Here is a 15,179-nt window from a genome sequence, read left to right on the forward strand (position 1 = left end):
GGAGCCCCGACCTGGCCCGGGGGTCAGAGGAGGCCTACAGGAGGTGAGCCTGTGCCAAACTGTTAACAAGGCTGGGACGAGAGGCCAGCCAACAGCAGAAAGAAGGGACCCCAGCAGAAGACAAGGTACGAGTGCCTGGACGTGAAAGACCCTCGTCCTTCTGGGAGACGGGACGGAAGTTTAGCAGAGCCAAAGCACGGGGAGACGGGGACAGAGATGGGACCACAGACTGCGTGCCCCGTCAACAGCACCCCCTTCACGCAGGACAGCAGTACCCCACGGCTTGCATTTCAGAAAGACCAGCACGTCTGCAGTGTGGAGGAGAAGGGGGAGCAGACATTGCCCAGAAAAGGACATCCCTGCCATGGCGGGAAAGAGCGGCATGGGATTTGAGTGACACTGAGCGGCCAGAAGAGGCGGGACCTGGCGCCTGGTGGCCTTCAGGGCGAGGGCTCTGAGCGGTCAGGGCAGTCAAGGGCAGCTGGGCGGACAGGTGTGTGAGCCAGTGGACTCGGGAGCCCGGGTCAGGTACAGATTTGGGAGGGAGGGAAGAGCTGGTTTCAGATGCGCCGAATTTGAAGCGACTGCGAGGAGGAACACAGTCAAAAGGCCTGGCAGCACATGATGCCGGGGGCGGGAGGGAGGACTGTGCCCAGCTCTGGGAGCACGGCACAAGGACGGAGCTGCAGCCCCAGGCGGGACGAGACGCCCCAGGGACCGTGGCTGCGTAGGACCTCTCGCCGAGAATCCAGGGGGAGTGTGACAGGCCACGACAGGACTCCACCAAGAGGAAATGGAGGGAGACCACTGAAACGACGGCACCCAGTGATGACGATGTCACGGGCTGTGGCGAGGCCCGGGGAGGGGACCTAGAGCAGCTCACTGAACTGGACAACAGCGAGGCCACCGGACCAGCAGCAGCAGGGGAAAGGCAGGAAGGAAATTCAAGGAGTGATGAGCCCAGGCCTGGCCGGGAGCAGTGATAAGGGACTTCAGAAACAGACTGGTGTATCATTTCATTCACGCTGGCTCCCCGAGTTTTACGGTAGCAAAGGGCACAGGTCAGGGGAAGGGGGGGCAGGGCACAGAGAGCTGTCCCCAGTCCCCGGGGCTCTGGGAGGACGGGAGAACACGTCAGGGGCTCCTGTGCCTCGGTCAGAATCCAGTCACTTACTCCCCATTCCTGAGCAAGTCAGGAGAAACCAGACCAAACTGGATTAAAGATCTAGAAAAGAAACTCCTGGAAGTGCCCAGAGCCCTGCAGACTCAGCAAAATAAGGTGAAGACTCAGAATTTCTACGGAAGTGACCTTAGGAGGGAAAGGAGGCACATTCCTCTGTCCTCCGTACACGTTCCCACGACGGCCCCGAGCCGACAAACGGGGAAGCTGCTCTCCTGGGTCCCGCATAAAATGGCTGACGGGTTCCTTATAAAGAAAAAAAGGATCGCTTCTCCCCAGAGTTTCCTCAACCCTGGCTAGGTTGAAAAGGTCAAGCACGAATGTTCTGCGCTTGTGGTCCGGGTCACGCCTTCACTACCTCGGACCTGAGCTCCCGACAACAGGGGACAAAAATGCAGGTGGCCGTTCCAGCTGGACACTCACTGAGTCGAATATGAGCTGTTTATTCAACTGAAGCTCGAAATCTTCTTTGATGAAGCTCACGTCCCCTCCGGTGTAGCCAGCCAGTTCCTGTGGGAGAAGAATTCGCAGGTCAAAACGGAGCAGGCAGACTTAGGCCCAGGCTTCGACCCCACGTCACCGCGAGGGCTCTTTAATTTTGTTGTTTTGTATTTTTAAACGGGCAAGAGATCGCTTCTGTCTGTCTCCTAGAAGCTTGATTCTAGTTGTTCTAGAAGGTACCGGGGGACTGTCAGAAACGGAGAGGCCTCAAACTTAGTGAACAGCTGCACAGTGACTCCCGTACGTGAGCGAGAAAGACCAGCAGCCCGGCTCGTTTCGCCCAACCAGCGTTTGGAAAACAGAACTCGCCCATCGTGTACAGTTCGGCCCGTCCCAGAAAAAATCGGATTTCTCGCTGGTCCTCTCATCCCGAAGGCCAGGCGGACAACCAGGGTGCCACCCGGCCGGCATCCATACTCTCTGCCTTGAGGTGTCTAACCAGTGCCAAGGGACCCATTCGACCCACTCACAACCCTCCTCCCGGCCTAGGAAGTGACCCCAGCCCCGAGGCCAGAACCCCACCCCCGCTCCGTCTGTGGACGCAGGACACGGCACTACGGGGAACGGGTCCAGAGCCGACACCCCCTCCAGCCGTTCTAGAACAATCTCCATAATTAAAGGAAGGCGCGCCGTATAGAGAATGTGCCTCCCGTGTGGGGCTCTCTCCCCTCCCGGGTCACCGGCCAGCAGGTCACACGCTGCGAAGGAAGGGTACCTGGTTAACTTTCAGCAAAGCACCTCTCCTGGGCATGATGGAGGAATTCCGGGAGTCGATGACCATCGCGTGCTGGAAGAGACGCGCGTGCGCATCGGGCATTTCGCTGTGAGTGGGCGCGTCGGGCGACAAGGAGCGCTTCCTGAGCACCAACCTCAGACTGGGCTGCCGGCCGCACCCCTCGCCCTATCACGTCACTTCGTCGTCAGAAAATCCCTCTGGGAAAGCACCACCTCGTCCCTATTTCACAGCTGGGGGGGCCCGCAGGGTGGGGCAGACCTCTCAAGGAGCTTGACCCTGACCTGAGTGACCTCCGCCAGCTTCCGGCTACACCCCAGGACTGGCTCTCAGGCACAACTCTGCCGGCACCACTGACGGTGCCCACAGTAACAGGGGCGGTGCCACCAGCCGCCCAACCCACGGCCCTCCTCGGTCCCCGGTGTCGTGGAGACTACCCTCCCAACGCCTGCGAATCGCAGTGGGACGGGGGAGCCCTTACCGAAAGAGAGGACTTCAGCGAGTGCCCGCTTTCCTTCCGCACGGCGAAGGACGCCGCCCTCGAGAGGCAGCCCAGCTCCCGCCACACGCCATCCCACTTGACCGTGTGGCTGGTCTTCCAAATGGGAAACTGTAAGCACACATGGGGAGTCGTCCCCAGTGGGGCCTCAGGAGGAGGCGTCGTCACACGGCCAACCAGTTAAATACCTAAGATGCGTTATTTTGAACGGTGGGCAGGAAGGGCAGCGGGAGGGGATAAAGCGGGGACACAGGAGAAGGATGGGGAGAAAGCCTGCAGTCCCTGGCACACTGCCGGTGGCCTCCGGAGAGGGCAGCGTCAGCCGGGGTTGGGGGGGCCCTTCCCCACCCTGCACAGGGCGGGAAGGTGTCTGAGGGCTACTCCTGTCACACAGGGCAGGTGGCCACACAGAGAATCAAAAAACGGAGCTACAAATGCTCACGTCGCGTCCTGAGCCAGTGGCCGCCGGTCCGCCTCCGTGCCGGGGGCTTCCCCGACCCTGGTCTGTCTGCGAGGCTGAGGAGCCCGAGTGGCCAGCGTCCCCCGTGCCGACAAGGGCCGAGCGGCACGGCAGCGCTCAAGCCCCGGGGGTGACGGCAGGCCGGCGGGCCCGGGAACTTGCATTTCTAAGCAGCTCACGGGCGAGGCCATGCTGCTGGTCTGAAGGCCGCCCCTGGAGAACTGCTTTTACTCGGCACCGTGTGCCGTCTTTCCTCGCTAACCGAAGCCCGAGCAGGAGGGGAGGAGGCGGCACGAGTGTAAAAAGGAAGGGAAAGAGGGCAGGGTCGTCAGGAAGCCAAAAAGTGGTCCAACGGCAGGAATGCCACCTGCTGCACTTCGCCACATCCTGCTGGAAGCACACTTCAGGGCGAACCAGTGAGGGAGGCCCTCGGGAACCTGAAGCGACCTTGCCACCTCTCAGAAGCTGTCGGCCTCAGCACATCCACGGGAGGATGAGCACACGGCCCCACGGGAAGCCACGACGGAGACGGGCCACTCTCTGACCCCCGGCAGTCCAAGCGTGGCCCGTGGCAAGGCGCCCGGCCGGGAAAGCAGCCGACAGCAAAGGGCCAAGGACAGAGGGTGACCCCGGCCGCGACGCGCACGCTGCGAGAGCCAGCCCGCTGCCAGGCCTGCCCGCCCCCTGCCCGCCCCTGGCCCGCCCCCACTTGCTGACTTTGGCAGTCAGCTACGCAGGCGCCTGGTCTCCCACGCAAGCGCACGAAAGGGAAGGGCGGGAGGTTACTCACGCTGTACTCGGCCGACACCCCTCTGTCCGTCTCCCGCAGTGAGCTCCAAGGGAACTGGCCGGTGACTTTATACAAGTTTACAGAGAAACTAGGAGACAATGGGACAGAGCTTTAACAGCTGAAACAGGGATTATAACTTGTACACGTTTAAATCAACAGACTTAAAAATACACTTCTGGGGTTCATCTTCAGGAGGAAAGCTACGGCACGCTGTGACAGGGCAGAAGCGTCAGCCGATCCTGTCAAGTGTCTTTTCGCAACCAAGGCCTCTACTTTAACTCTTAAACCAGCCAAGCCACCGTACTCAACGATCTATTTGGCTTCCTACTTTCTTTCGAAGTTTCCAGGCCGTGGTTTGAAGAAGGACAGGCCATACGAAGTTTCTTTCGTTCCGTAGGAAAACTGAAAAGTCACCTTTTCTGCACGGCCTAGAAGATTAGGGAGTTTGAGGCCAAGCACCTAAGAGGAACAGAAAGACAGCGGTGGTTTAAAGGGGAGGAATGGCAGCTGTTAAGAAGGACTCTGCCAAGGGGCCCTCCTAAACACAGGACAAAAATGCAGACTGAAGGGCTTGCCTTTCATCTGGAATTGCTTTTACTCATCAAAACACGCCTTTGTTGGGGGCGCCTGGGTGGCTCAGTCGGTGAAGCGTCCGACTTCAGCCCAGGCCATGATCTCGCGGTTCGTGGGTCTGAGCCCTGCATCGGGCTCTGTGCTAATGGCTCAGAGCCTGGAGCCTGCTTCAGATTCTGTGTGTGTGGGTCTCTCTCTCTGCCCCTCCCCCGCTCAAGTTCTGTCTCTCCTTCAGAAATAAACGTTAAAAAAGAAAAAACAAACATGCTGAGTGCATGTGCTCCCCACATACGCCTGATGACGACAGACAGGCCCCACTTGCTAACTGCGAAGCCAGGGAATCAGGAGAATTTGAACTAGAAAACTTAACACAAACACCCCCCAAATCGTCCCTAATGAACCACTGACGTTACTATCGTCGTCAAACAATCTATAACGTACTCCGGTCGGGATGGGTGAAGCAGGTGAGGAGCACTGGGGGTCCGGTGCGTGGGGCTGCTGAATCGCTACCTCGAGTGCGCACGCTAAGGTAGCACGGCACGTTAACTAGCTGGAAGCATAATTAAATTAAAGACTACAACCTACTATGATCAATTCTAGGAAGATCGCTGAGAATCCACGCGTTAGCCCGCAGAGACGGCGGTGTGTGACAGAGTCTTAAACCCACCCTCAGTTTTCAGAACGGGCACACTTTCAAAGCTCCTAAGTGAAAGTTCCACCGCGAGGAAGTACATCATACCATACTGCCTTCGTTGTTCCCAACCATGGTGTTGTAACTGCCCGTCAGTCTCCGCAGTTCGGTTACTTCAAACGTAACGTCCAACCCGTTTGGAAGGGCGTCATCACCTAAGCGTATGAGAAATACTGGTCAGTAGGGCAGCTAGAACCCGTGGTTTCACTTGGGTCCCACTGCTAACAAGGAGACAGAGCCTTCTGAAGTCAGTGTGCTTTACGATCTTCGGAAAACACACCCTCTATCTTAAAGTTTGAGAACACTCCGACACAAAAATCACAATGTGCTCCTACACCTGAAAAGCTGTGTCTGGCTCCTGTGGCAGAAGAGACCAAAAACAGTCAGACTTTGCTACAAGGAGGGAACTACAAGCAGGATTTGTCTCAGCACATGTCATTTGCTGAGGGCATTTGCTGAGGGGTCCTTGAAAACACGTGGGGCCTCAGTGCAACTGACATTAAATGCAGAATTCCTGTGACCAGAGGGACTGTGGCAACCCCGAAGGAGGACCAAGCAGTTCAGCACAAATTAAGAGGCAACTGTCCTCGTCCTCTTGCGGAGCCAGGGGTGCGGTGCCTGCGGGGTGATTAGAGTCTGCAGCTGCCTCGGTGCCCGCCATGTGCCCCGGGGTGCCAGGGAGCAGGGCCGAGCTCTGCAAGGCCTGGGGGCCGCTCACAGAAGGGCAGGACCCACCCTGCCACCCTGGCTGGGCAGCGGCCACATGTGGCGAGCTGCCTAAACACTGGCTCCTGGATCCTCAGACACAGGCCAGGGTGCAGCCTTGGCACCATTTTTTTTTTTCTTTAAATCAATAGACTTCACTGTTGCGAGAGGCATTAGGTTTATAGAAAAACCAGGCAGAAAGTATAGAGAGTCCCCATAGAGCCACCCCCACCCCGACACACTTCTGTCTGCGATCATCTTGCATCGGTGTGGGACGTCTGTCACAAGTCACACATCAATAGCGAGACATCAGGAGGAAATACAGGGAGATCTGCACGGTCCGTTCTCGGTGCTGTACATCCTAGAGGGTCTGACGGATGGTTGATGTCGAGCACCCCCGCCACAGAACCACGCAGAACAGTTCACTGCCCTAACCGTTCTTTTTCACAACTTCCCGGGTAATTCTAGCGGGCAGCCGGGGCGGAGAACCCGACGGAAGCGCCCCCATGGACCACATGCACGTCACGTTTACGACAGGCAGGAGAACGCAAAGGCTACAAGCTGCCAACGAGACCTGCCAGGAGGAGAGCACTCTGGAGTAGCAGCGAGGGCCACTTGGGTCACTGGGGCGACTTGAGCCTCTCTGAGCCCTGGTTTCCTTATCTGGAAACACGTTTCCTGCAACGACACTAGCCCCGGGCCCAGGTCCCGGTGAGGACGGAGCGGGACGCGCGGAGGGCAGAGCCTCGCCCGGGGCTCTCCCCCAGGGCACGGAGGAGCTGGCCGCCCCGGCCCTGCTCCACCGGGCTGGAAGGTCTGCCGCTGGACTCACCCTGGTACCCAGCACGGGGCCTGCCCGAAGCAGGTGCTCATCGCTCAAAGAAGAAACGCTGACTAGGTCGACAGGCTCGCACAGTGTTGTCAAACGGCAAGCAAGCAAATGAGCAAAAACGAAAAAAGCGAGATCTTGATTCCTGGCGCCCTCCCGTTTAAAGCACACGTGTAGGCGGAACCGGTCTGCCAAGAGCCCATTCGGACACCTGCTGGGCCGGGCTACCCCGAACGAAGCCTGGCCCCCTTCCTCGCGATCCTTCTCAGAACACCTGTACCATCTACAGGTTCAAAGTTCACCGGTCTTCCCTCAGCCTGACATAAAACTCTCCACCGTCACCCAGTTACTCCCCTGGGACGGCTAACTACCTATGTGCTCGATACACCTCCAGGAGCAATCTACGTCCGGCCACGCGTACAGCTTTCGCGATCCCGCGGGATGGGCGGGAGGGGAAATCAGAGACACCAGGCCAACAACAGGTAGGTACCTTGACATGTGTCGATCAAAACATCCACTTGTCTAAATATTCCCAGGCGAAGCAATTTCTCCCGGGCTTCGTGAGATTTGCGCATCACCTGTGAGAGAAGGAAAAGAGACTGTCTTCCTCCAGTGGCCAGGACGGAGGTTTAGCGCTTGGTGCCGAGCCACCAAGAAGAGAGCCCCGCTGAGACGGGACGCGTGAGGGGACGGACGAAGCACTGGAGGAGGACGACCAGGTATTTCACCCGGCAGGTGGGCATGAGTTCCACAAAAGAGCTCTCCATGCAGCGTCAAAAATGAAAGGTGCAGAAACAAAGCGGTTATCACGGAAAGGCTGCACCAGGAGCCCCAGCCCCGCTACCTCTGCAGAGCGAGCCAGGGCCGGCGGGGGAGGGGATACCTACCTTTCACCTCGATGCCCTGGGGACCATCACACTGTGCTTATGTATTACCTTAATCTCTGTTTTTAATGTTTCTCTCTTTATTTTTGAGATTGCACATGCATGTCAGGGGGGCCGGAGTGGGAGACAGAGAATCCTAAGCAGGCTCCAGGCTGTCAGGGCAGAGCCCAACTTTAGTCTTTTTTTTTTTTTTTTTTTTAACGGCAATCTTTTTTTTTTTTTTTTTTTTTTAACATTTATTCATTTTTGAGAGTGAGAGAGACAGACCAGGAGCAGGGGAGGGGCACAGAGAGAGAGAGACACAGAATCCGAAGCAGGCTCCAGGCTCCGAGCGGTCAGCAGAGGGCCCGACGCGGGGCTTGAACTCACAGACCGTGAGATCATGACCTGAGCTGAAGTTGCTTACCGGACTGAGCCACCCAGGCGCCCCTAAATAGCAATTTCCTTAAGGTGAGAAAGGCCAAACAGCTGGGTACTGATGTGGGGAACAAAGGCAAAAAGGAAACGTAGATAGAACTAAATTTCCTTACCACCTGCAGCGCACTGACAAACACCTGAGGCAGGCAGAGTAGAACATTCCTCCAGGAGCTCCCTAAGGTCTCAATGTTAATGCTTTGCTGGAGGGAAAAGCCACCTTAGCTTGACCTCAGCCAGGCCTCCAGTATCTTAGGAATCCTCTTTAGCATCTGAAAGTCCTTTTGGAAACCCCCCCAACTCCCCCAGTACGTAACCAGTCACTCCTCACAATCCTGGGGCAGCTCTTTCTGCCCACGGGTCCTTGTCCCCACGCTTTAATAAAACCACCTTTTTGCACCCACGACATCTCAAGAATTCTCTCTTGGCCAACAGCTCCGAACCCCAAGTTTCCCACATCAGGTACTGACAGGGGCCACCTGGAGGAGGCTGCTGGGGACTCTGCCCGGACATGTCCAATGTGGTTCCAAGGGCCAAGAAGGACAGAAGGCGCCCTCCAGGGAGAGGACCGGAGATGCTGACATCCAGGACAGAGACCAGGGGATAAACGGAGCCAAGGCCGCAAGGTGACAGCAGGAGTGGCTAACAGCGGAGCACCCACCACACGTGGGAGCACGCTGGAGCACCGAGCAGGGTGCCAGGGAGAGAGCCAGCCGTGGTGCCTACGACAACACTGGGGGGCGGCGAAGAACACGGGACGGACCAGCCTCTGGGGCAGGAGGGACCAGAGACGAGGGCGCGTGCAAACACATATTAGGTTTGCGGCAGGCGCTCGGGGGGACTGGGGAGGCTCAGCCTGGGCGCACCCAGGCTCCCCTTCAGGGTGGGGGGCAAGGTCACGCGCAGAGAGGCTGGGGCGCAGCTCAGTGGTTTGAGACAGACGTGGAGGTTCCTCGGGAGGGAATGGGAAACAGGGCCAAACAGAGAGAACTTGCCTCGATAAGGTTTTTCGCCTTAAAAACATCTCCAATTTCACATATGATGAGATCATCTTTGGTTCTTCCGAGTCCATCAAAATGAACGTGTTGAACGACCACCTAAATGTGACAAAGGGACACTGATTGTCATTTTTTTGTTTTAAATGCCGTTTTGGTTTTTTTCCAATTGCAGTGGAGATAACATACAGTGTTATAGGAGTTTCAGATGTATAGTGGTGATTCAACACTCCCACACATTATGTTGTGCTCCCCACAGTAAGTGTCCTCTTAGCCTCCTTCACCTATTTCCACACATCCCCACCCCCCCCCCCCCCACCAACTTCCCCTCTGGTGACCATCAGTGTGCTCTCCATGGTTAAGAGTCTGTTTCTTGGGGCGCCTGGGTGGCTCAGTGGGTGAAGCATCCCACTTTGGCTCAGGTCACGATCTCGCGGTCCGTGGATTCGAGCCCCACGTCGGGCTCTGTGCTGACAGCTCAGAGCCTGGAGCCTGCTTCGGATTCTGTGCCTCTCTGACTCTCCACCCCTCCCCTGCCCACATCTCTGTCAAAAATAAACAAACTTAAAAAACAAAAAAAACAGGGGCGCCTGGGTGGCGCAGTCGGTTAAGCGTCCGACTTCAGCCAGGTCACGATCTCGCGGTCCGTGAGTTCGAGCCCCGCGTCAGGCTCTGGGCTGATGGCTCGGAGCCTGGAGCCTGTTTCCGATTCTGTGTCTCCCTCTCTCTCTGCCCCTCCCCCGTTCATGCTCTGTCTCTCTCTGTCCCAAAAATAAAATAAAAAATGTTGAAAAAAAACAAAAAAACAAAAAAACAAAAAAAAAACAAAAAAACAAAAAAAAAACCAACCTGTTTCTTGGTTTGTCTCTTTTTGTTCATTTTGCAAATTCCACATACAAGTGAAATCATGTGGTATTTGTCTCTCTGACTTACCTCACTTAGGATTATACTCTCTAGTTCTGTCCACATCCTTGTAAATGCCAAGGTTTCATTCTTGTTGTCTGAGTAATATTCCAGTGTGTATGTGTGTGTTTGTGTGTGTGTGTGTGTGTGTGTGTGTCCATCTGTTGACGGACATTTGGGCTCCTTCCATAATTTGGCTACTGTAAATAATACTGCAGTAAATGTAGGGGTGCATGTATCCCTTAGAATCGGTGTTTTTGTGTTTTGGAGGTAAATACCCAGTAGTGCAATTGCTAGATTATAGGTTAGTTCTGTTTTTAACTTTTTGAGGAAGCACCATGCTGTTTTCCACAGTCGCTGCACCAAGTTGCATTCCTACCAACAGTGCATGAGGGTTCCTTTTTCTCCACATCCTTGCTCACACCTATTATTTCTTCTGTGGGTGATTCTACGCATTCTGATAGACGTGAGATAACATCACAATGTGGTTTTGATGTGCATTTCCCTGATGATGAGTGACGGGGAGCATCTTTTCATGTGTCTGTTGGCCATCTGGATGTCTTCCTTGGATGTCTGTTCATGTCTTCTGCCCATTTTCTAATTGGATTATTTGTCTCTCTTTGGTGTTCGGTTATATAAGTTCTTTGTCCATTTTGGATACTAACCCTTTATTTGCAAATATCTACTCCCATTCCATAGGTTCTCTTTTCATCCTGTTGATGGTATCCTTTGCTGTGCAGAAGCTTTTTATTTTGATGTAGCCCCAACTGTTTATTTTTGCTTTTGCTTCCCTTGCCCCAGGGGACCCATCTAGAAAAAAATTGCTACTGCTGATGTCAGAGAAATTACTGCCTGTGTTCTCTTCTAGGATTTTTATGGTTTCGGGTCTCACATTTAGGTCTTTAATCCATTTTGAGTTTCTTTTTTGTGTATGGTGAAAGAAAGTGGTCCAGTTTCATTCTTTTGCACATAGTTGTAAAAGGACACTGATTATTAGGTATGAGACACAGCAAGAGATCAAGGCTAGAGACAAATGTCTGAAAAGTCAGTCAAGGATTTTTTTTCAAGTTTAATGATCCACCCTTCTTCATTCCAGACTTTATTTATTTTCCTGCCTTGTTAGAACAACTGGTTATCTGAACCTATTTTTTGCCAGGTGTTTACCTCCTGTGACTGACACTTACAAGGTCTCTGTAGCCAGGTGATCGCTGATGCTACAACCTCCAACTTAATAACTGTGCATCTTGCTAGAGTGCTTGTGCGCATTTCAAGAAGCATGATACATGCTGGCTCAGAGCCTCTTACCTCCCTGTCTGTAGATGCTTACTTAATTCATTTATTCAGTGACAGTGCACTGCACCGATTACCTACAAGCCAGGTCTTATTCTAAACACTGAGGATATAGTAGTGAACAGGACATAAATTCCTGAGTCAACAGAGCTTATCTTCTAAATGGGCTCACAATAGACAAGTTTACAGTTTAGTACATGGCAATGAGTAACAGAGAAACAAAGCAGAGATAATAGGGGATACTAAGGAAATGCATAACTGAGGGTAATCAGAATATTGCAAAAGGTCTTCATCATATAATCACCGAAAACGTGCTTACACTTCTGCAGCTGGATTTAAATTTCAAAGGGAGCAAGGTTTAGGAAAAGTTTCACTCTTTTTTCTGGACACAGTATGAACTTAATTATAATTTGGGTCTGTCCTTGAAATACTTAGGTTTTTGTTTTGTTTTTTTAAATAACATAAATATAAAAATGTCTGTCTAAACTTCCCCAGGTAGAATGCAAACTGGTGCAGCTGCTCTGGAAAATAGTGTGGAGGTTCCTCAAAAAATTAAAAATAGAACTACCCTGTGACCCAGTAATAGCTGCTAAGAATTTACCCAAGGGATACAGGAATGATGACGCCTAGGGGCACTTGCACCCCAATGTTTATAGCAGCACTTTCAACAACAGCCAAATTATGGAAAGAGCCTATATGTCCAACAACTGACGAATGGATAAAGAAGATACGGTTTATATATACAAGGGAATGCTACTTGGCAATGAGAAAGAATGAAATCTGGCCATTTGCAGCAACGTGGATGGAACTGGAGGGTATTATGCTAAGTGAAATAAGTCAGGCAGAGAAAGGCTGATACCATATGTTTTCACTCACATGTGGATCTTGAGAAACTTAACAGAAGACCATGGGGGAGGAGAAGGGGGTAAAAAAAGTTACAGAGAGGGAGCGAGGCAAACGATAAGAGACTCTTAAATACTGAGAACAAACTGAGGGTTGATGGGGGGTGGGGGAGAGGGGAAGGTGGGTGATGGGCACTGAGGAGGGCACCTGTTGGGATGAACACTGCGTATTGTATGGAAACCAATTTGACAATAAAGTATATAAAAAAAAATAAAATAAAATAAATAAACTATTTCTCTAAAACCAGAAGCTATTTTTCTAAAAATCACCAGCCTTTCCAAAACAGTTGGCTATAAACTCTTCTTCAATGAAGGCACTGAGACAGGTTAATCCTCTGTCTCCCTGGGGTCTATGGAAGCCAATGTCTCTGGCAGTGACTTCATCAAGCACTTCAACAAAAACTCACATCTTTGTTTTCGAGAATCTCCTGTTTAGCCTCAGGTTCAACCTCAACAAACTCAGCTTCTTCTCCTAATGCCCCGAAATCAGGTCCATTGGCTGGAAGAGGCTCCAAACTCTGAAAGGGAGGGAGAAGACACAGTTAAATAAACTTACACAAAAACACAAAAATCTCTGGGGTGTCTGGGTGACTCAGTCAGCTAAGTGCCTGACTCTTGCTTTCGGCTCAGGTCACGATCTCACAGTTCAGGAGCTTGAGCCCCACATTGGCTCCACACTGATGGTGCAGAGCCTGCATGGGATTCTCTGTCTCTGCCCCTCTCCTCTCGTTCTCTCTCAAGATAAATAAATAAACTTAAAAAAAAATTTTTTTTTTTTTTAGTCTTTTGAGTTTTGTCTTTAGATGGTGTTCCAGAAAGCTCGGTACTGTGTTTCCCTCTGTTGAGTGGAGGCTGGGGAGAACAAGGCAAATGTAAATACTGCTGACGTACAAGCCCCGGATAGGCAGTGAGCCCTTGGTGGCCAGTGTATTACTCATGACTGTGTCATGAACTGAGGTCTATGCGACTATGGCTGTTCGGTTCTGGGTACCTAAGGCCCATCTCAAGAAAAAAGTAGTTCAAAATAAGATGCCACATTTATCAAAGATAAAACAAATTGTTTTGGTGTTATAGAAATTACCCTAATTTTTTTCATCCAGATTGGATACAGCCTAGGATAGGATAAGTACGTTGACAAACCAAGTTGCCAAAACATATTTTTCTGCGCCCTGAAAGTCTCATTCACACATTAAAAGGAGCTGCGTATGTTCGTAAAATGTGCCAGAAAGCAGTCACTTGCTGCAATCTGAACTGACATCGTCTCAAAAGCATTAAAGCAACTTCGAAGTAAGAACTGCACAGGCTGTGCCTGGTATAGGACTTCCAGGGGGCCATGATAATCCAATAGAATGTTTGAGAACACACACACGGTATTACATGTTTAATATGGGGACGTGCCTAACTACGGGGACTCCCAGGCCCTCCTGGGTATGGATTCAGGGCCAGTGTGGCACCGGGCAAATGCACAAATTTGCAGATTTGGAGGAACACTGTCCTAACCAGTATCTGGCTGCTCCTTGCTCCACCAATTCTCTACAAATAGGTGCTTTCAAAGCGCACAGAAGCGTTGGACTCTGCAGTGTGTGCCGCAACGGAGACTCTGGGACACCATCCCCTTTTCCCAGGCACAAGACAGACTCTCGTCGGTACGTCCTTCCTCCAGCACGTCACAGGTTCTCTGGAAAGGTAACGACCTGGCATGTCCTCTTTTCCACTCCTGCTCTAAAAGACTGTGATGGCCCTCAAGAGTGCCTGCAGATAGAGAATCCAACGAGATTCCTTAACAGTGTGTGTGACGAACCGCCACCAGAAGGCCCACACCTGCTCCTCCAAGTTCAACCCCCACCACTCCCCTGACCCTTAAGCGCACGTCTGCGCACACCTTGGAGAATAACTTTCTCCCTAAAACGATCTGCCTTAAATGTCATCTATGTGAGCCAGGCTTCTTGGGGCAGAACCTGCCCTTCCCGTAGTGGGACACCTCTAGGTTCTGGAAGTCTGTGTTACTGCCTGCTGAGCACTGGGCTAACAGCCGGGGATGTAGCAGTGAACAAGACAGACCGAGCCCTTGCCTCACAGCGGCTGAAGCGGGATATTTACGTGAGTGAAAAGGGAAGACCACGCTGGACAAAGAATAGATCATTTATTTCATATTGTCATCTTTTCATTTTTGTTGTGTGATACTTTTTTTAATGTTTATTCTTGAGGGAGGGGGAGAGAGAGAGAGAGAGAGAGAGAGAGATAGGAGGAGGGGCAGAGAGAGAGGGAGACACAGGATCCCAAGCAGGCTCCAGGCTCTGAGCTGTCAGCACAGCACGCGGGGCTTGAACTCACGAGACGGGAGATCATGACCTGAGCTGAAGTCAGACGTTTGACCGGCTGAGCCACCCAGGTGCCCCTGTTGTGCAGTATTTCAAAAAACTGAATCATCACTGTATTTCTCAAAATGTTAACTAATTGAAAAAGTAACTTTTTACCTACACCATTTCACAAATATGCTTCCTGTATTTAAGTTTACACAGTGCAAAAAAGTATATTAAATTTGTGCAAACTGTGCAGAGTATATACTATGGTTAGGAACATATGCACGGAGTCACTCTATTCAATCTGAATGCTTAGCAAATACGCACAAGGTGCATAGTCCATTACGAAAAAAAAAAAAAAAATTCCATTACAGTTCCTGAAATCTCAAAGCATGAAATATGGTCTACCAAAGATCTGCCACTCCCATTTATACCCTTTAATCAGAATGTCAAACTTTGGGGGCGCCTGGGTGGCTAAGTCGGTTAGACGTCCGACTTCGGCCCCGGGTCACAATCTCGCGGTCCGT

At 52.2% G+C, this 15,179-nt stretch overlaps 1 protein-coding gene across 1 annotated transcript in view; it reads right to left on the reverse strand.

Moving 5' to 3' along the window:
* SAMM50 (SAMM50 sorting and assembly machinery component) overlaps window positions 1-15,179 on the reverse strand; it is a 33,060-nt gene that overhangs the window by 15,810 nt on the left and 2,071 nt on the right. Inside the window, exons 2-10 of the mRNA XM_058741077.1 lie at window positions 12,757-12,867; window positions 9,255-9,356; window positions 7,452-7,539; window positions 5,476-5,582; window positions 4,492-4,622; window positions 4,164-4,251; window positions 2,896-3,024; window positions 2,397-2,468; window positions 1,604-1,690 (exon numbers count right to left, since the gene is read on the reverse strand). Coding sequence (XP_058597060.1) covers window positions 1,604-1,690; window positions 2,397-2,468; window positions 2,896-3,024; window positions 4,164-4,251; window positions 4,492-4,622; window positions 5,476-5,582; window positions 7,452-7,539; window positions 9,255-9,356; window positions 12,757-12,867 — 915 coding nt within the window. The remainder of the gene's footprint in view (window positions 1-1,603; window positions 1,691-2,396; window positions 2,469-2,895; window positions 3,025-4,163; window positions 4,252-4,491; window positions 4,623-5,475; window positions 5,583-7,451; window positions 7,540-9,254; window positions 9,357-12,756; window positions 12,868-15,179) is intronic.

Source organism: Neofelis nebulosa, chromosome 8 (assembly GCF_028018385.1).
Source record: "Neofelis nebulosa isolate mNeoNeb1 chromosome 8, mNeoNeb1.pri, whole genome shotgun sequence".
NCBI classification, from domain to species: domain Eukaryota; kingdom Metazoa; phylum Chordata; class Mammalia; order Carnivora; family Felidae; genus Neofelis; species Neofelis nebulosa.